The 22,373-nt window shown below is 34.3% G+C and overlaps 1 protein-coding gene across 1 annotated transcript in view; it reads left to right on the top strand.

The window, feature by feature from the left end:
• Positions 1-2,065: 2,065 nt before the first annotated feature.
• The window catches only part of LOC141402193 (uncharacterized), a 28,899-nt gene continuing 8,591 nt past the window's right edge, over positions 2,066-22,373 (top strand). The window contains exons 1-4 of the mRNA XM_073983021.1: positions 2,066-2,281; positions 3,727-4,416; positions 4,476-5,207; positions 6,577-6,689. Coding sequence (XP_073839122.1) covers positions 2,233-2,281; positions 3,727-4,416; positions 4,476-5,207; positions 6,577-6,689 — 1,584 coding nt within the window. The 5' untranslated portion in view covers positions 2,066-2,232. The remainder of the gene's footprint in view (positions 2,282-3,726; positions 4,417-4,475; positions 5,208-6,576; positions 6,690-22,373) is intronic.

Below are 22,373 nucleotides of genomic sequence, written 5' to 3' on the forward strand. Positions count from 1 at the left end.
TTGTAAACCTTAGTGTCAACGTAAATGTAAACAAAACAAGGAAATGTCTATAAATTATTGGAATTTAAAAAACTAATAATTTTTCACATTTGTTTGAATATTTTGGAAAACATGAATGAAAACTCGTTAGATTTTCAATGTGAATGTTTCCATATCATTCCACTAAATGCATAATTTCTCGCAGAAAGTAGAATACTTGCAAAAATGTTTCGGGTCGCTGGTAATTCATTGAAAAAAGAGAAGCTGTTTCAATCATTTGCTTTTGAAAACAAAAAAGCACATGTTTATTAGGGCTTTATTCTTTTCAAGTTTAACAAAATACCACACATATTAACAAATATTGTACCGCCTCTATAAGCGGTGTTTTAGTGTGCGGCATGTCGTTCGGACCTGGAGGAGGTTACATGTCAATGATATGAAGCCGTCTTTATGGGAAATAGTTTTTTTTTCTGATGAATAAATTTGTTCTTCAAAAATATATATATCCCTAATATACATCGAACATAGAAATAAATACATAAAATGTCGAATGGAATTTGACACTAACACTACAACCCAGTTCAGTCAGCTGGGTATTGCTGCTACCTTTTCTTGTTCTACCATGGAACATTTGTTAACCTTAGTTGAAATATTCTCATTGCAATATATTCCCGTAAAATCAAAGTACTCACATCAGTGCTTGATGACTTCAAGCCAAAAGAAAATACATATATATTATATATGTTTTTAAATCAAATAAAGTTAACACTTCGTTTTTTTTAAGGTTAGAAATACACAACAACTTCGGCATTTATAGAAAATTTAATCTTTTAACAACGAACACTAATGGATGATGCAGCAAAAATGGCCGAACTCCTATAGATTCGGGCACTTGTCACCTCGGTAGGATCCCCAAGCAAGGTTTCCATTCCAATAAGAAAAGAAAACTATCAAGATGAAAATGCAGGGAAAACGTCATCAATGTGATAGGTAATTTCCTCCATCAAATGCTAAAAACACATAGATGGCGTTGTCTTCCATGTTATTTAATGAAGTTATTTAAGGAAGTTAAAACACCCTAAGCTACTGGTGCAAGCGCCACTACATGTGGTTGCTGTTGAGTTGTATTTGTTGTAGTGTTTACTTTACCTGGGGCTCAATTCTTGTTCTATGAAAATTTGAAATGAAAAGTTTTATAAAGGAAACAAATGTCAAATGAAAAATTGTATAAAGCAAATATTTTTCATTTCAATTTTTCATAGAACAAGAATCTAGCTCCTGGTTTGTTCTACAATGGCGGCTGGTAGGGATCAACCTACTGAACAACTTCCAACATTTTTTGCTGGGTATGAATTCACTTATGAATTTTACAAGAGAGCGCGCAGCTAGGATGCACTCCATTTTGCTTCCACAGCACACAGCTACGATGCATTCCATTTTCGATCCAAATCACGGCTTTTGATGCAGTGCTTTGGATTGAATTTAAAGGAATTCTTAGGACTGCTATAAAAATGGAAGCCATTGCGAAATATTCCAGAATAAATAAAATTCTTAGAAATTTAAAAACTCTTTTTTTTGTTTTTGGAATAAATTATTCCGGCATAGGTGGCTAGAGATTAACAAACTGGCGTGTTTTGTAGGGATCATTAAGCAAGTGCATATAAAATGTATCCAACGGAGTGCATTTTTCATTACTTCGTGTGGGCTTCATCGAAGGATGTAGTGAAATCATAACTCCACATGCACAACTTCCAAAATTTGTTGCTGGGAACTCTTCTGAAATCCAATAGATCTCATTTGATGCATGATGAAATAATGAAAAGGTGGCGTAAAACGTCAAGCTGATTGGTTTCAATCTGTCAAATTTTTTGTTATTGTGAATAAATTGTATGAAAACGTAAACAAACAGTTTGACATATTGAAGAATTTTCCGCCAAAAATGAGTTGTTGTTGTGCTACTTACGTGACCTGTTAAATAGATCTTGCATTTGATGTTGACAGCTGAAATCGAGTGGATTTTGTAAATGTAAACGTACTATTAGCCATAAATGTTTACATCTGGCAACGAGATTACTAACTTTGCAATATGGCATCTATTCAGAAAGAACAACAATTGTAAAACATTTTATAATAGACGTCGTCGTGGAATTTGGATATTTTTATCTAAAAAGTGGCTAAAATAATTATTAAACACCCCAAAAATGTTCTAATAGAATTCATTAAACTGTAAGCCACAAAAATTCCTACAAAAATATGGCTTTTAACTACAATAACTTGGGTCAACAAGCATTGGAAAATATGTGTAAGTATCCAATAACTGTCTGGGCTCTTTTAACAAATCCTCCAATTAGAAATGTGTGGTTTATTTTATAATGGAAATAGAGGAACATTAACATTTGAGACAATTGAAAAATGTTCAAGTTATTGGTCTAATTAACTAATTAATCCTTAATTTTAGCAATTTCATTTTCTTAAAAAAAAATCAGCAAGAATAATTTGGTATTTGATGTCGCCATATTTCTTTTCAATTTATGTTGTGCTTTATAAACCTCAGTTTATCTGTTACTTTTATGGTTTTCGTTTATTGCCTTATTTGTTGTGGTCGTTATATTCTGTGTTTACGAATATAACAGGGAGGCAAGCAGTAATTTGCGGCTTTGTTTTGCTTGTAGTATTCTTGTACATCTGTTAAGTTTGATAAGTGATGCCAGACGCTCAGATGTGCATCGTTTTTATGGATAAATCTGATCTGAAGGAATTTATCTGGGGAATGCTGCTTTAATCTCGAATGGGAACAAGTGTCGTTTAGGGGCACCTCTGGGATCGGTCCGAAATTTTTACCATAGGTAGCCCTTGGGACCCTGATTCCAACGATATATAATTTTCCGGGGGGAAGTCCATACTTCCCGAGATATGGGTCTTGACATTTCGGAAATTTCGTACTTTCACACCTTTAGGTTGTTTAGGGGCACCTCTTGGATCGGGCTGAAATTTTTACAGTAGATAGCCCTAGGCATCCTGAATACAACGATATATAATTTTCCGGGGGGAAGTCCATACTTCCCGAGATATGGGTCTTGACATTTCGGAAATTTCGTACTTTCACACCTTTAGGTTGTTTAGGGGCACCTCTCGGATCGGGCTGAAATTTTTACAGTATTGTATTCAGGATGCCAAGGACTATCTACTGTAAAAATTTCAGCCCGATCCGAGAGGTGCCCCTAAACAACCTAAAGGTGTGAAAGTACGAAATTTCCGAAATGTCAAGACCCATATCTCGGGAAGTATGGACTTCCCCCCGGAAAATTATATATCGTTGTATTCAGGATGCCAAGGGCTATCTACTGTAAAAAAAAAAATTTCAGCCCGATCCGAGAGGTGCCCCTAAACGACATTTAAGCCCTCGAATGTGTCACATGAATCGGAACGACACGGATAACATAATATTATTCCATTATTAATTGATAACACAGACCGTACACTCAACTTGCTCCAGCATGTGTATACTTTTATTATTTTATTAGTGTTTTAGTTAACTTGTTTTTTATTTATTTATTTCATTCCTCATGTACCCAGTCTTTTTCCTACTTTAAAATAGAAGTTTATTTAATTTACTTAAAAAAATATTTATTAAAATTATGACTTGTAATAAAGACAATTATAAAAGCAATGGCAATAAAAACTATCGACTAAAGTTAAAACTGAACATTTAAAATATCTTTAATATCTTTGTTTGTTTATTTACAGTACCATTTTTCAACACAGCCGCAGCGGCCGGTATGACTCCGCAGAACAACTTCATCAACCATTTAGCTGCCGCCATGTCCATGAACGTTAATCCCTCAACTCACACTGCAACGGGACAACATAACACCACTTCCACAACGGCAGCAGCAAGCAACTTTAATGCCAAGTCCATTACGTCAAATATAAGGCGTACTCCAGAACCACCACCAGCACCCATACTGGGTTCATTGAGTCCTTCCAGCAGGCCAGTTAAACCCAATCAAGGTACTGCTCCAATGGATTTGGAAAATGATGATAATGAAACACCTTCAACGGCAAACACAACTGCTGCCGCCACAGTTGCCTCCTTCATGGGAAATGAGTCAGCAACTGCTGCAAATAAGATGACAGCTGCTGATAAAACGGCTTTAAATATTGCCAATGGCAGTGTCTATTTAAATAGTTTACTGACTGGGCAAATTCCAGGTATCAATCCGGCTTTTATGTTTTTTCCACCGGCAACAAATGCTGCGGGTAACCAGCAAACAGCCGCCAACAATCTACTCGAGTCAACCACAATGATGGCAGTGGCCATGCAACAAATGCAGCAATTTGGGGCCTATGGTAATGGGGCATTGGCAGATCCTGCAGCAGCTGCTGCTGCTGTGGGTGGGGATGCATCCAAACTGGGGCAAGTGGCAACTGGAGGGGGTAAATTAAATTAAACATATGTTCTTTATATAGGCTGAATATTCTCTTCTTTGTTTTAGATGCCGCCATACAAGCAGCACCTGTCAAGGAAATAATCAAAACAAAAAGCTGCATATTATTTCCACCAAATCCCTCAGCGCCGCCACCAACAATTCGAGAAAGACCTCCCGGCTGCCGCACGGTTTTCGTTGGTGGTCTTCCCGAACAAATAACGGAAGAAATTTTACGCGAAATCTTCGAAAGTTGTGGTGAAATTTCCACATTACGCATGTCCAAGAAGAATTTTTGCCACATACGTTTTCGCAATGAAGAATCCATTGATAGAGCCATATATCTAAGTGGTTATCGTTTACGCTTGAATTCGACAAGTAGCGATCAAACCACAACCTTTGCCCGTCTACATGTCGATTATGCCCAGGCCAGAGATGATCAATATGATTATCAATGTAAACAACGTCAGCTACAGAGGGAACAGCGACATCGTGAACGTACCTTGGATCGTTTACGTTCTCAATCACCACCACCCATACCACATTATAGTGATCATGAAGCTTCGTTGGTGGCGGAAAGCTTACGCAGTAATGATACCTTTATAAAGGGTGTTCAAACGCTAACCGTATGGCTGGAACGGGGAGATTGTAATAAACGTAATGCCAATGTTTTCTATTCGATGATACAAAGTACCCATGCCCATGTAAGACGTTTAACAGCTGATAAACAAGTACTGGAGGAAGATTTACGTAAAGCTCGTGAGAGTTTTCGTAAACAGATGTTGGCCATGGCTGCACAATGTAAGTTTTTATGAACGGGGATTTCTTTTTCGTTAAATGATATTGTACATGTTAGTCTTATGGCCAAAAAAGTGTAAACACATTTCTTTTTGTTATGTTGGTTTGTTCAAATGGTGTTTGTTTGGGTGCAAAAGGGCGTGTGAGAAGTGTGTGTGTGTATGTGTGCGTGATGTCTGCTGATTGTCGGTGTTTTAATAGAATAGAAATTTGGTATTTTTAAATTTTTAGGGATTTTCAAGGAACACTTTTTGTAATACATTGTTTTGGTCTATAGTTACAGATTAGCATTTAGAAGACATCAGTTTATTTAATTCTTATATCCTACACCACACTAGTCTTATATTAGGAATTAATTGCCATCAAATAATAAATCATACAAATTTTCACTTCATTGCCTCTCAGCACGTACTTTTCTATACGGAAACCTATAGTCGTGTAGACCGTGCTGGAAACAGGACAAGGAGATCATATTTCGCTTGGAATGAAATCGGAAGCAAAGTTAAATCCTGGATTCTGACTTATTGAAGCCGCACAATCGTTCCAACCTGTTACGTATCACATTGTGGTGTAGGATATATGATTAATTTCTTCAGATTAGATCACAGCAAACTCGGCATAGTCAGATTTGGATTAGTTCAAGATTAATTATTAGTTCAAAAATTAACAACAAACACATTACATTTTTAAATCGAACTCAAGTCACACATAAAGGTAAATAACATTCAACCTCGCTCGGTCTAAATACATTTACCCCATTAAAATCAACGAATAACATTCGAAGACACATGCATTGTGAGATGAGGAGCTTGTGGTGTATTTTATGCTCCTCACAGACGCAAAAGGTTTGTAACATTCAAGTTCCTAACCTTTAGAGGCCCGACGGTTTCTATTGGTTTAAGAAAATAAATGGTCAGACTCTTGCGTATGGATACAACAAAACATCAAACAAATAAGTGTAAACTAGGATGGATCACATTTAAGATGATTAGGTAAAAACTAACAAAAAATTTCGATGAAATTAAATGATTCTAGGAAGTATTTTTTTGCCATAACTTAATTATTTACTTCTACTACTACCACCACCACCACAACAACAAACAATTCAAAATAGAGACTTGGCTAACAGAAGGCCTTGCTCCTCTACCCAATAGTTTCTACTAGATCCTCTTTCGCTCCTTTTAAGTTCTATTTTTGTTTTTTATTTCCTTCTTTTATTTTAATACTTGTAATTCCCTGTGAGTCTTTCTATTTTTTGTTTTAAGTTTATTGATATTTGTTATTATTATTTGACCTTATTGTACTTTTTTATTGCCTCGATATATATCTTCATACATATATATAAAAAAATATATATTATATATATATTCAGTCACTCAGATTGATAAAGTGTTTAATGCTGCTAGTCACAAGAATCAGAAGGTTTGGGACCATTTCACCAAGGCCCAAAGAAAAAACATCGATCAATGGAAGAAATTGGCCACGGTATGTATTTGTTTTTTGCAGTAAAAATAAAACATCTTGTAAGCTTTTTTCTCTATTAAAAACAAACATTCATATTAACATAAATGTGAACATTATTTTGTGTAATTTAACATTTTTATATTTTTTTGTGTTTTTTGTTATGGTAGAATTTTCTTAACTAATTATCACTTGCATGCTTGCACATTTTTTACACGTATTCATTTATTAAATATGGCTGTAAATATGTATGTGGATTTTTTTTCTTTAAATGTGTTAGTAACAATTTAATGTTTATCATCGGTATTAGCACCAATTTTAATTCATTTTTAAAACGTCTTTTGTAAACTAATTCACGAATTTTCCAAATTACTATATTCAAACACACTATGGTCCATTATTATACATGTGTTCTTTTACTATCTATCTGCTACTATATGCATACATTAGTGTGACCCCAAAAAAAAGGAAAAGTTTTTATTTTCTTGAAAGGCTTTTAACACCTTATTTTTTCCATTTGCTCCACAAACCATAAATATAAAATTTTGTGGCGATCGGTTAACGTTAAACCGTGCCCCCTGATAGATCTTTATTTCCATTGTAATTTGTATGAGACCATGTTGTTCTAAATCGACGAAAATATGTTTTAAGTTTACTGTTGTGCCTAGAAAATGAATTTATTAAAACTCTAGCTCGAAAATTAATGATCTAATCACCATATATTTTTGTGGACTTATTTAGAAGGTAAAGATCTAGACCTCATCCGATCGATTTTTTAGAAAAACAAAATTGCCATAAAAAAACGGTCATAAAACAGGCGAAATAAATTGTTCGATGAAGGACTAAATTTTGATGTCTTTATAAGCCTTTGGTTAATTAGTTTTCGAGCTAAAGTTGGCACCGATTTGAGAATGCCATTTCGAGAAAAACATGTTTTTAGTTTCTATGCTACATAAAAAACATGGTAGAACAAATACAAGGTAAAGTTAATACTACAACAAATACAACTCGAACAACAACCACAAAGGAATTTGTTTTTGTTTGTAAACCTTAGTGTCAACGTAAATGTAAACAAAACAAGGAAATGTCTATAAATTATTGGAATTTAAAAAACTAATAATTTTTCACATTTGATTGAATATTTTGGAAAACATGAATGAAAACTCGTTAGATTTTCAATTTGAATGTTTCCATATCATTCCACTAAATGCATAATTTCTCGCAGAAAGTAGAATACTTGCAAAAATCTTTCGGGTCGCTGGTAATTCATTGAAAAAAGAGAAGATGTTTCAATCATTTGCTTTTGAAAACAAAAAAGCACATATTTATTAGGGCTTTATTCTTTTCAAGTTTAACAAAATACCACACATATTAACAAATATTGTACCGCCTCTATAAGCGGTGTTTTAGTGTGCGGCATGTCGTTCGGACCTGGAGGAGGTTACATGTCAATGATATGAAGCCGTCTTAATGGGAAATAGTTTTTTTTCTGATGAATAAATTTGTTCTTCAAAAATATATATCCCTAATATACATCGAACATAGAAATAAATACATAAAATGTCGAATGGAATTTGACACTAACACTACAACCCAGTTCAGTCAGCTGGGTATTGCTGCTACCTTTTCTTGTTCTACCATGCATAAAAAACTACATTTTTCCCTTCCAACAATCATACTCAGGCAATATTTTTCCGATCGACTTGAAAATTTTGCCACATATTCTATGCTACGAGGGGAACTAAAAAAGTTTCTGTCCTAACAATGAAAAAGACGAATATTTACCATCAAAAATAATTTTATTGTATTCTTAAGTAATCTCCAGCATGATGCGCTCAAACCAATTGTTAAAGCACTTTTTCCACGTCAAAAACATGGGCTGACTTCATAAATGCAGTATTTACATTGCAACAAATGACAACATCATAAAAAGACGAAGTAAATATGTGTGACAACCAGTGTTGCCGAATTTGCTGATTTATCGTCATTTTGACGATTTTTTGGCCCAAAATTGAAAAATGACGATTTGACGATTTTATGGTCCGAAATGACGATTTTTCACCTAAGCCAGAAATGCATGAAATAAAAGACGATAACTACATTTTGACCTACGTTTCACGAAAGATTTTAAGGAAAGCAATGTTCCAAACTCGATTTTTGAGCTTTTTAATGTTTTATAGCAATTTCCAGAAGGATTGGCTATATTTACGCACATATCTGGCATATCTAGGCACAGGTATTTCATAGTTTTTGCCCCACATTCAAATTTAGTTTTGGTAATAGATGAAAATCTTCCTGAAAAAGTTTTCGAGATAAAATATTACTTATACATACAGTGTCCCACAAATGTCTTCGTACCCCTGGTAATAAAATATTTATTAGTGATAATCAGTAGCTTGGGAAAAAGTTTTGCAAAATATTTAACTGTATTTGTCCTTCTTATACATTTCTTCCATGTTACTTGAAAGAACTGGCGAATTTTGTTAACTAATTCAAATGTTATTCACGAAATACTAAAAAATGTGCCCTTATTGATCGCACAAAAGTCTTCGTACTTTTCGGAACTTCTTTGATTTTATTCAAATTGCCTCAAATTTCCACGGTTTCTGTTAAAAGTCAATAAGGAGGAGATGTTCGGATACTTTTCTGGTCTGTTGCGCGGAATATGTAGTAAGATTTGTGAAAAAAATTTCAAAACAAATGGGACATGTTTGTCGTACTTTAATAATCAAGTTAATCTTCAAAGATAAATATTTCGTTCAGTGAGTTAATTCCGCTAATCGCAAATAAGTATATTCAAAGAAATCTCCGATTTGCCGCTTTCAAAAATGTAGTTTCACTTGAAAGAAGGCCAAAATTTTATGTAATTTGACTTAAGTTTACTAAAGATATGATCATAACTTGCATATGACAACTAAAGATCTGTTTATTTTTGTGTCGAATGTAAGGTAAGACCTCTAGAAATCACACTGCAATATTATGATTGGTGTAACTGTAAATTATGTAAAAAGCAAATAACGCCTAGACCTTGCACGTGAATGAAATAATGCGACTTTCACATTTAGTAGGGATTTCATATACTTCCTTAAAGTTATGTACTGAATTTGGGGTTTATTTGGTGGATCGAAGGTGTGAAAATAACAACAAAACCTGATTACCTTAAAATAAGAAATTTAGTCGATAGGCATATATTAATTATGTTGTGATTTTGAGCCATACCGAAGTTAGCGGTGTTTACTAATTGGAATAAATAGATGCATTCACCTGAAATCTATGATAAATTTACATTATTGAGATAAATTTATATTCCCGTTCAGAAAAATTGGGATGCCTTAAGACATTACGTCACATATAAAGGGCATAATTAAGGTGTATTACCTATAATATCAGGTTAAATCAGAGGTATATTGTTTCAAACGCTAGACAAAGGATAATAGTGTAAACTCCGTCAAATTTTAAGGAGTTTAGTTGCGAAAAGTGTATATATTCATTAAATTTCTCTATCAAGCTATAAATACGCCAATATAAGGTTACTCTACGCTGAACACGCAATGAAAACCCCTTGAAATATTGAGTCTGGAAGAAACACCGCGAAACAGAAAGCAATGACATCACTTGTAAGGTGTACGAAGACTTTTGTGGTGTCGAAATATCAACTTTTTTCGGTTTTGGCGTAATAAATCCGTTATGGTTCATCAAAATACACTTTGCTTTCGAAACTTTAATAAAGGTCTGCTGCAGCAAACAGCCCAACATTGTTAATATTTACATCTTTCTTTTATCATCGTGTTCTTACATCGATTAAGGAAAATCTTGTAGGGGTACGAAGACATTTGTGGCACACTGTATATATTTTGTTATAAAAAATATGAGTCCAGCTTTATTAACTTCCTACAAATGCCCTCTTTAGGTTGTCAGCCAGTTTTGAATGAAAATTTTTATCGATTTTCGACTGCCCAACAACCAAAATGTACGTGTACGGACAAATATGGACAGTCACACTGTCAAGCAAGCGATATTTGAGCTAAGCTACCATTTAAAATGGCAATGTGTACCCAGCTTTACCATACTGCATTGCTCCAAACTCGATAACCATAGGAAAACTATCATCTTCTCAAAGCTTTTTTTATAGCAGTATTTAAGTGATATTGGGTTAGATTTATTGCTGTGGATTGTATATCTTATGTTGTCAGTCTCATTCACAAAAATAGCAGCGAAAAATCGCATTAAACGGTAACCAAACCGAGTTTTGGACCATGTTGACGATTTTTCAAATATTGTTGACGATTTGACGATTTCTGATCAAAAACTGTCGGCAACGCTGGTGACAACACTAACATAGTCAAAAAAGAACCATGTCATTTCCATCCATCTAACGAGAAAAAAAACCAAATTTTTGCCGCCAGGTGTTCATGCAAATGGTTGGTGGAATAAATGCCGAAGGATGGCTCTACCACTAAACCAGTTTTTCATAGAGCTATAGGATGGTTCTTTATCAACATACAAATATTTAATTGGATCGATGCAGTCTTGCCGTGATTATCCACGAAGAAAGTTGTAAAAAATAATCGGATGAAAATGTTCACAAGTATATTACATTTTTTTGCTAAGTGATTTTTTCAAGTCCCTGTCCTGAGTACGTCCCAATTTACATTTGGCGAGTTTACTTGCGGCAACTGTCATTTTGTAGGAGAGAGAGGTGAGGCATATGGTAACCCTTTGCCTCTCAGCACCCTCTCTCACCTACAAACTGACAATTGCCGCAAGTAAACTCGCCTAATGTAAATTGGGACTAACCCCCCGTTTACACATGCAAGTGGCAGTTCGAAAAACACAAATACACTCACACATATTCATTGCCACACCAACTAACAACCTCACTGCCGACAAAATTTTCTTGTCAGTAATCAATGTAAGTGCTTTGAAAGTAACTTCAATTTTTTTCCGAACGTCTACACATGCAAGTGTCAGTTCGAAAAAATTGAAGTTTCGACTATAATATGTATACACAACTGTCTGTAAGTTACTTGCATGTGTAATCATTTGGTTAGTTCAGGCTAAAAACTGTCAAACTTTCAAAAAAAAAAAAAAAAAAAAAATGTCAAATGGCGTCAGGCCAGAAACTTTATTAGAAAAAGTACAAGTGGGGTCACCCCTTAAAGAATACTTTACATATTAATTAATACTGCTATTCATTACGCAGATTATTGTTTACGGTGACCAACTAAAATGGCTGATTGGTACCATAACTATCGAAAGTAATAAATGACTCCCAAAATTAGATCAGGTTCCAAAAGGGGCTGTGCCGGTCCTTTTCAATCCGGTCTAATACCACGTCTCGAATTGTGTTTAAATTTTAATATCTTTACTACCATACAGCGGAATCCTATGCAAATGCATTTATGATTAGGATGGTCGTAGAGAAAATCTGATTAGACAGAAATATCACAAAATAAAACGAACTAGGCCCAGAAATTTTTGCATTTTTTGATATATGTATTTGCATAAAATGAGCATATGCAAAACCATATTCGAGGACATGTGGCCTAAGTATCCCAGCGAAATGTCTGAAATTTGTGTATTAAGTCTTCCTTGGGAGTATACAACCTTCCACCTGAAATTTGTGGGTACAGGTCCACGTCTTCATATAACCCTCATTGTACGGTACCTCCCGATTCTCGGTATTTTGAAGGTTGTGGCCTTAATATCCCACTGAAATGAACAAAATTTGGTATTTAGACTTCCCTGAGGGTATAAAACTTTCGACCTGAAATTTGTCGCTATAGGTCCACGTCTTCATATTGCCCCCATAGAACGGTACCCCCCGATTTTCGCTCTTTTGAAGGTTGAAGCCTCAATATCTCTCCGAAATGTCTGAAATTTGGTAATAAGTCTTCCTTGGGGGTATAAAACAATCCATCTGAAATTTGTCGGTATAAGTCTACGTCTTTTTATAGCCTCCATACAACGGTACTCCCGATTTCCGGTATTTTTATGGTTGTGGCCTCAATATCCCACCGAAATGAAGGAAATTTGATATTTAGTCTTCCTTGAGGGTATAAAACTTTCGACCTGAAATTTGTCGGTATAGATCCACGTGTTCATATAGCCCCCATACAACGTTACCTCCCGATTTCCGGTATTTCCGTCCTAGGGTATTATTGCAATATAAGAAGGATTATGTTTTTTATGTGGACAATGTTGATTGGAGTTGTCAGTGGAATAATTAGATCAATTTTTAAAACAAGTAAGCACTTTAGTTGGGACGTGGCCGATTATGTGATTCCCTACACACTACCTCTGTCCATAAGGTTTTCACGGATCAACATTTATTTTAGGGAGATACTAATGTCATTCATCCAGACTTTTAGTATAAGATGTCTAAACTTTAGACTCTAAAGGCTAACTGATCAAAAATAATTAAAGACGCACTATCGAAATCGAGGAATTTTCATAAATGTACATCGATTACTTGAAAGCTATTACCTATAGAAAATATATGAAGAACTGGACCTACAATAGGTGTGTACGATAACTTTCCCAGCAATTATTACTCAGTCAGTTTCAGCAACCTCTTCTAGTGAATTTTACTCTCTCAAGCAAGAAAAATTGCAGAAAGTTATCGAACAGCATTTTGCAAAAACTTGCAAGAAAGTCAGCTGTTTCCGAAAAAGTATGAAATTGGTTTTTGTTTCTTTTGATATTTTAAACCAAACGGAACAAAAACATAAATTTTAAAATTGCAGTTTACTTATTCAATGTTTTAATCCTATCCACAACGCTTTAGAATCTAAAAAAATGTGCAATTGTGAAATTTTCTTGGTCAAAAATGTTAACATTTCGAGTTGTTTGCATTGAACAGGTGATTAAAAGTCAGCTGATCAGACTTGCAAATTTTTGCGGGACAAAATTCCCCAGCAAAAACTTGCAAGTTCTCAGTCACAAAACTCTCCAAAAATCTCTCCAAACTCGCTCTCTTTTGCTTGATAATTTTGTTATCGAACAGCATTCAGTAAAAATTTGTACGAATTTGTACAAATTTTTGGGTTATCGTACAGACCTAATATTGAATAATAATGGTAGATGTATCTGCATAGCTATCCCGTATTACAAAAACATATGGAACTTAGAGCTTCACTTTTTATATGTTAAAAGTGCCATATAGAGCAAAAACATTTCTTTAGCTAGGCTCCAGAATATTCTTGTTGGAAAAGTGTTCCAAAAATAGCAAAAGTTCTTCCCAAACTTATGACAGTGAAAAAATGTCATTCACTTATTTTCTACTTGACAAGTTTGGCTAATCTGACATCGTGATTGCTGGCATCCGATTTTCAGATAAATGTCAGCAGAATTTTTACAAAAATTGTAATTTTTACATTCCCGTACTTTTGGAACAAATTTAAATTAATATCAATATTTGATAAATCGTTCATTCGTAAGTTTTGCTAACAAAATCAACAATTTTATTTTGCCACGCGAATACACATTTTTTGTCCTTGTTTTCAATTTTAAGATATAGTGTTATAGTAGAAGTTTTTTGTTGGAACAATTCAGCGACGCATCTATCTTTATGATTGCATAATGCCAAAAACAGTACAAAATGTCAACCCTGATTTTGACAGATTAGGCCATAAAAAGAAAAAAATTGTAATCAGCTGTTAGCTGTGGCCTACCTTTACTTTATTTTACCATGGAATTAGCTATCATTTGGCATTCAGGGTTCCGAGTGGCCAGAAAACTTCCCGCAAAATATTGTGGACATAGGTCCAAGTTTTGGAATATCCACCATATACGGTGCCACCCGATTTGATATATTTTGAACTTCTTATAGACATTTTCGGCCCAATTTAGATGTAGTTTGGCACTTTGGGTACGGACCGATTTGAGATAATTTTGAGGTTTTTATCGACATTTCGGGCAAATGATCTGGAATATTCTCCATATACCGATACCGACCGATTTCAGGTAGTTTGGAATTTGTAGCATTTAGGATCAAAACAACTTCTATACCCTCAAAGGTACTTTCTGATTTCAGATATTTTAATGTTTTGATCGAAATTTTCAGCCCAAATTGGATTGAAATTGGCATTTCGGGTTCAAGGTGGTCAATATATATTTCCATCAAAAATTGTGGACATAGGTCCACGCAACGTGCCGATTTAAGGTATTTTGTAGCCTTTATTTTTTAGTCTTTTTGTTTTAAATTGGCGGTAATTTGGTATTTGAGGTCAAAAAAACTTTTCCACCAAAAATTACAGTTTTGGTATACATAGCTCCCATAAATACGATTTCAGGAATTTTGAAGTTGTTATCTACATACATGTTCGGTCTGAATTGGCTGTAATTTAGCATTTAGGGTTCCCAGTGATTAAAAACCTCCCCACCACAAATAATGGACATATGTACTTTCGTAACAGAAAGGAAAATAATTGTTATGTTCAGAATATTTTATGATAGAGGGAATAAAAAGTTCGACCCGGCCGATATTAACGCATCTTTACTTTTCTATAAGGGTGATTATGTATATAAACTCATCTTGTTTTGTCTTTCTGCCGTTCCAACTTAAAGGAAAAAGTGAGAAAACTTACGGGGAGTTAATATTCATGATTGGACTGTAAAGGCTGGTTATTCGACATTACAATTTAAATCCCAAAAATAAAAATAATAATAGCGGAAATATTCGCATAGGAATAAAAAGTTATCTCACAGTCTACCTTCAGCATTCATAGTGAACGGTCGATTTTGTGTTACGCGCTTACTTACCAAAAACATTGTCTGCTTCTCAACCAATTATAACTTAAAACTTTGTTCTTTTTTGTTTGCCACCATATTTCTCCGATAAAGGGTGTTAAATTTAATTTGACAAGTGATTGAAAGTTAATAAAACTATGTCTTCCTCTTCTGGAGGAAACTATTATGGGATCTTGGATCCTGGAGGGTCGTCCCCAAAAAGAAAACGGCCAAAAAACCAAACTACATATAGCCTGGGGAATTCCCTAGAATACCCCGAGCTTGTGCGACCAAGATTGAAAAAAGCATGTCCTAAATACATCATTCTCAAAACAACAAATCCGGAAAAACCGTTAAAATCATATAACATATTCTTAGTATCTAAAGCCATAAAAGGAATATCAAGTGAGCCTACGCTAAAAACCATTATGACAAGAGATGGAAATTTCCTGATTCTAACTAAAAGTGAAGCCCAAGCAAATCGTTTTGTGAAGGCTAAAAACTTAGGTGGTATTTGCGACATCGAATGTTCTTTTCATCCCAAATTAAACACAATCCAAGGATTTGTCAGAAGTGATCTTCTCACAGATCTTACAGAAAATGAAATTGTGGAAGGTTTAAAAACGCAAGGTGTAGTAGCATGTAGAAAAATTACTTCCTTTAGAGATGGAAAAATATCTAATACACCATCTTGTATCTTGAGCTTTAACCTCTATGATCTGCCAGATACAATTGAAGTTGGAATGATTGATGTTAAGGTGAAAGAATACATCCCAGATCCTTTACAGTGCAAAAACTGCTATCAACTCGGACACACCAAAAAATTCTGCACAAATGATCCTATATGTGAAGTATGTTCTACCACTCCTCATGATCCAACACCCTGTACAAAACTCATTTGTATTAACTGCAGTCAAGCACACAGAGCTAACAACAAAAAATGCCCAGTGTTTCAGCAAAGAAAAGAGGTTTTGAGAAATAAATTAAAAAACAAATGCTCATTTAGAGAGGCCATGCAAAATACCCCAAAAGCAGACACATTCGAAACACCAACAGAAACTCTCGATGAAGCTATTGCCGCACATCAAATTAGGATAGAAAACACAAGAAAAAGTAATACCGTTAATGACAGCAACAAAACACCAACAGATAGCAAAACCCAAACTACTGAGAAAGAGAAAACAAAATCCAACAATGCTACTCAAAATACATCATCAAACCCATCAACATCAACACAAAACCACACAACTTCAACACTAAACAAAACAACAAAAACAACCCAAAATCCAATCACATCAAACTCAATTTCAAAAACTACAACACCCAAAACTACAATCAACAAAGAAAACCTCCTTGAGTGCTTCCACTCAAAAATAGAATCGCTCTCTCAGAGCGATGCAAATAAACAAAAAAATATATCTGAAAACAGAACGCAAAATCCATCATCAGATACTCCAGTTGTATCTGTACCACCTACAGATACACCTGCGAAAATAACTTCCAGAAGACCTGAAATAGACTATGGCGACATAGATATGACAGAGAATTAATATTTTATAATATTAATTCTTTTTTTTTCTCATTATCTATGTCTAATTTCAAAGTTGCCCAATGGAATATAAAGGGCTTAATTAATAACTACATTGATCTCCAACTACTTATTAAAGATCACAACCCACAATTTATATCGCTGCAAGAGACACACATACCTGTCCAATCACACCCAATTGCACCAAATTCTTTTATCTCATACTCGTCCAATCATATTACCAATACAACCGCTAAAAGCGGCTTGGCAGTATTTATCAAAAACAACATCCCTCATAAACGCATTTTCAATTCATCCAAAATATTAAATATCGTTATTGAAATCACTTTAAATATCAAAATCACAATAGTATCACTCTACATTCACCCAAACGAAAATTTCGATGTTAATGATATTCTGAAGCTGTTTGAAAACATAAATACTCCCATTCTATTAGTTGGAGACGTGAACAGCTGGAATGTATTATGGGGTTCCGACAAAAACAACCACAGAGGTGTTACATTAGAAAACGCATTCAACATACATGGACTATGCATCCTAAATGATGGAAAACCAACACACCTGTCAACTTTAAATACATTTACAAACATTGATATTTCTTGCTGTTCTTCATCTCTTCTTCCAATTGCCTACAGCTACACACTCAACGACCTCTACAACAGCGATCACTTCCCCATTATCACAAACATAACTACCACCATAAATATGTCCCGTTCTAAATCTTCGTCCAAATATAACTTCAAAAAAGCTAATTGGAGTGGATACCAAAAAACTGTTGATGACATTTTAGAGAACAAAATGCTTGATGGAAATGTAAATAAAGTTAATGCCATAATTACAAAAACTATAAGGACTGCTGCTAGTTTGAATATACCATTAAAACATTTTAAAAATAGGCCAATGGTTCCTTGGTGGAATCAAAATCTGGCTTTACTTCGTGAAGCAAAGGTCAAAAGCTTTCGTACTTTCAAAAGGAGCCGAACTATTGATAACTTAATCGTATATAAAAGATGCAAAGCCAAATTCAGATTTGAAAATAAAAGAGCAAAAGCAATATGCTTTGAAAACTTCACAAAAACGATAAGTAGAGATACCCCTCTTTCTATAGTATGGACCAGGATAAACAGGATATCTTCCAAAAACACCACACACACCATAACGGCAATTGATGTAAACGGCACTCTTTTAACTGACCCACTCGATATTGCAAACTATTTTGCAAGTCGATGGTCTAATGAATCTTTAAACAGCAACTTCCATTCGGATTTCTGTAATGCAAAAAATACTTTGCCTACCAGATTTATTCAGTCGCCAAATAATAAACATGCAACTATTATAGAGCAAAATATCTCCATAGCTGAATTAACACTAGCCTTGAAAAAAGTAAAAGGAAGCACTCCGGGCCATGACCGAATTACTTATTCCATGATTAAAAACCTTTCAAATGAAGGCTTGTCAAAGCTATTATCTTTATATAATGAAGTTTTCAACATGGGAATTCTACCTCACTCATGGAAGTCAGCGATAATTTCAGCAGTTCCTAAGCCTCATAAAAGTAAAACTGATATTTCCGGTTACCGTCCCATTTCTCTATTGTCATGTGTATCAAAATTAATGGAACGTATTATTTCAAAAAGACTATCATGGTTCCTTAGTACCCGCAAGCTTATTGCTTTAAATCAGGTAGCATTTAAAGAAAAACAAGGCTGTACAGATGCTCTATTGCACATTGACTACTTCGTAACAAAGGCACTATCATCTAGAAGCCACGCTACAATATTAGCCATCGACTTTGAAAAAGCGTTTGATCGCGTAGGCATTCACATTATACTTGAAGCTTTATCATCATGGGGAGTTGGATCGAAGATCTTAAACTATATTAAATCATTCTTAACAAATAGGAATTTTCGTGTTAAGATAAACAACAACCTTTCCCAACAATTTCCGTTACACAATGGTATACCCCAGGGTTCACCACTCTCTGTCATCCTTTTCCAAATAGCATTTAATGAAATAAGCGGTATTATCAATAAACACAACATTTACCATTGCCTATATGCTGACGACTTGTATATCATTAGCATAAACAAGAACAATGATGCGACAACTAATATATTCGCTGAAGTTATACAAGAAATCACCACCTGGACAAACAAATCTGGGGCTAAAATGTCACCATCAAAATCATCTATAATGCACATTTGCAGGAAGCACAACTGTACCTCTCCAGAACTTTCAGTCAACAACACTGTCTTTCCTAGCGTAAATAATTTGAAAGTCTTGGGAATTATCTTTGAAAAAAACTATCGTTGGAATCAACACATACTCAGTTTGAAAAAGAATCTTGTCCGCAGGGCAAATATTATTAAATATTTGGCTGGTCGAAGTTTTACACACATAACCACATTAACGTACTTAGTCAAAACGTTGGTACTCAGCAAAATTGATTATGGACTTTTTCTATTTGGAAACAGCCCAAAAACTACCCTACAGCAAATCAAATCTATCTATCATGATTGCATTCGAGCTAGCATCTACGCCTTCAGAACAACACCCATTAATATCCTTTATACGGAATCTGGATTACCTTCCATAGAAGACCGATATTTGGAATCCAAACATATGCTTATTCCTAAGATTATGTCTGAAAACGAATCTATTTTAGATGAAATAGTCACCAAAATTATCTCAGCTAAGAGAAAGCCCAAATATAAATCAGTTATGTATAACTGTGTTCACAATAATATCTTGTCATTTAAAGAAAAACTAACGTCTTATAAGGAAAAATACCCCACTTGGATGTTTCCTGAGTCCAGTTGCGATTTACATCTCACTGCCTATATAAAAGCAAACACATCAAGCGAAATATTCGAACAACATTACCGCAACTTTTTATCAAAAAATATGGATTCGAAATGGTTATTTACAGACGCATCAAAAAATGACTCATTTACTGCATATGCTGTTGTCGACAATACTGGGCAGATTCTAGGAGCACACATTTTAGGAAACACAGCATCTATATTCACCGCAGAAGCAGCTGGAATCTTACACGCCATAAACATCGCTAAGAATTCAGCAACAAAAACCATTATATTTACGGACAGTTTATCTGTTATAAAAGCTGTATCCAACATCGCAAACAACAAATGGGCATCTATTAATAATATACGTGATTTGTTAATTGATAACAAACTCAAAATTACACTTTTTTGGATCCCTGGCCATGTTGGTCTAACCGGAAATGTATATGCTGATACTGCAGCAAAATATGCATGCTCTGCCCCTTTAGTGGCAGATACATTAATAGAAAAAGTTGATTTAAAAAAAGTTATAAAATCAGAAATAAATTCTTATATTTATGAAAAGTACAAGAGTTTCACGCACCAACATTACAACATTATTAATCCCGATAATTCATTGCCGATTTATTCTTCCAAATTGGAGAAAAGGAAAATTAAAACTTTTTCAAGATTGCGAATGGGTCATACAGTTTCAACACACTTACACCTACTGAACAAGAGTCTTGATGATAAATGTAAAAAATGTAATAATATTTGCACCGTCCGTCACATCCTTTCTGAATGCCCGTCTCTGCATCAAGAACACAACCTAATACTACACAACAAAGGAATGGATATTCTTATAACTCCTACAGTTGAAAATGTTAATGCAGTTTTTGAATTTATATCATATTGTAAAATACACATTTAATATGTACTATAATCATTATACCAAAAATACTCTGTAATTAAATTTGGATAGCTGATGGCCTAAGTTGCTAATGCTATTCTCCCAATTTATCTTATATTTATATAAGGTAAATTATATAAATAAATAAATAAATAAAATAAAAAGTTATCTATTTATACACACATTTTTTATCTGTGAAGATCCGATCTAAACTGCGACATTGCAAGTTTAGATGGAAGAATAAACTTTGCAAGATCGACTCAGACATTAATTTTGGTATATATATATATGCGGGTATAAGGCCGTTATTTCGATGTGTTTCAAACTTTTGAACCAAAACCAACTTAATTAGGGATCTGTTCTTAGGACATTTAGGTCCTACACACCTGTTATATTGTGTTTTGTACGGTCTCATGCTGAGGATATTTAGCTGTCGGCCAAGCTGGGTCTTTTTTCAATTGCTGATAGGAAGTTTATAACCTCAGAGAATGCAAAGCGCCAATTTGTGCTGAAACCTTCAAAGTACCTTTAAATGAGAGGTCCCTCCTCCGTTGCACAATGGTTCAGGAATCGATTTTCCTGGCGAAAAATCAAAAATTTGTTTTGTCAAAGATATTTAATTTCTATATGGGATTCGATAGTAAACATATTGAAACTAAGGAAACTAAAAACTTAGGTCAAAATATTGGAAGGTGTGGGAGTGGCGTGCCCCTAAAGACAAACATTTTCTCCATTTTTGAGAAATACGTAATTTTTGCAAATTTCTGGAGAAAGACGTAGGTATTTCTAGGAAACTATAACAGATATTGTTTCATTGTTTTTTTGTAAGGTAGGTAGGAATGTGGCCTTTGAAAATCATTTTGCTAAATTACCGTAGCGTTTACACAACATGAGCTATTTTATTTTTCCTCAGGCACTAAATTTTATGAAATTCCAAATTTAGTGGACTAGAACTTTTTTGGAGCAACATGGAACAATGTTCTGTTCCCACAGAAAGATGCCCAAAAGTATCCTCTTTTAGCCCATATATACTTTTGTACCCGTCCCGTTCCGTCCGTTTAACACTTTTTTTCAGTATATTGGAATTACATGGGTAAAAATGTGTGTTTTTCTATACGATTTCCCATATGAATTACAGCTTTTTGACACAAATTGACATTTTTTGCGTATATGAGTTTTTATACAAGTTATATAAGTTTTATGAAAACCCAAGGAGTATCTTTTTTAATTTTTGAAAAAATTTAAATGTTTTTGTGAATTTTTTTTTAAATTTTTGAAAACAAATTTTTTCGAAATTGTTTTTTCGATTTTTTTTTAGTTTTTTTTTTTTGTAATTTTATTGTTTATTTGTTGTTGTTGTTTGACCATCTTTAGTACATAAGAAGATATAAAAACCACACAAAAATTCTCATATTTTGATGAAAAATAGTTAAAAACTCAAAAGTTTAACTTTGACCTTGAGTTTCTCTGCCACTACCGGACCTAATTTGACCGCTTATAATTCATCTGAAAGCTGAATGTGTTATCTGTCTAACAAAAAAAAGTATTATGAAAATATCTCTATTCGTTCAAAAGTTACAGATTTTTGACCAGGAAAAAACGATTCTGAACCACTGTGCGTTGTATGGGGACCGACACTGCATTCGTCCTTGCCTCCATAACCTCCAGTGCGTATAAAAAGGGGAGGCGTCTAATATTTAAGAGTGCGTCTTAATTTTAATCTCATTTATATCGTC

The sequence above is a fragment of the Musca autumnalis genome, unplaced genomic scaffold (genome assembly GCF_047663935.1).
Source record: "Musca autumnalis isolate F117 unplaced genomic scaffold, ASM4766393v1 scaffold_4, whole genome shotgun sequence".
In the NCBI taxonomy this organism is placed as follows: Eukaryota; Metazoa; Arthropoda; class Insecta; order Diptera; family Muscidae; genus Musca; species Musca autumnalis.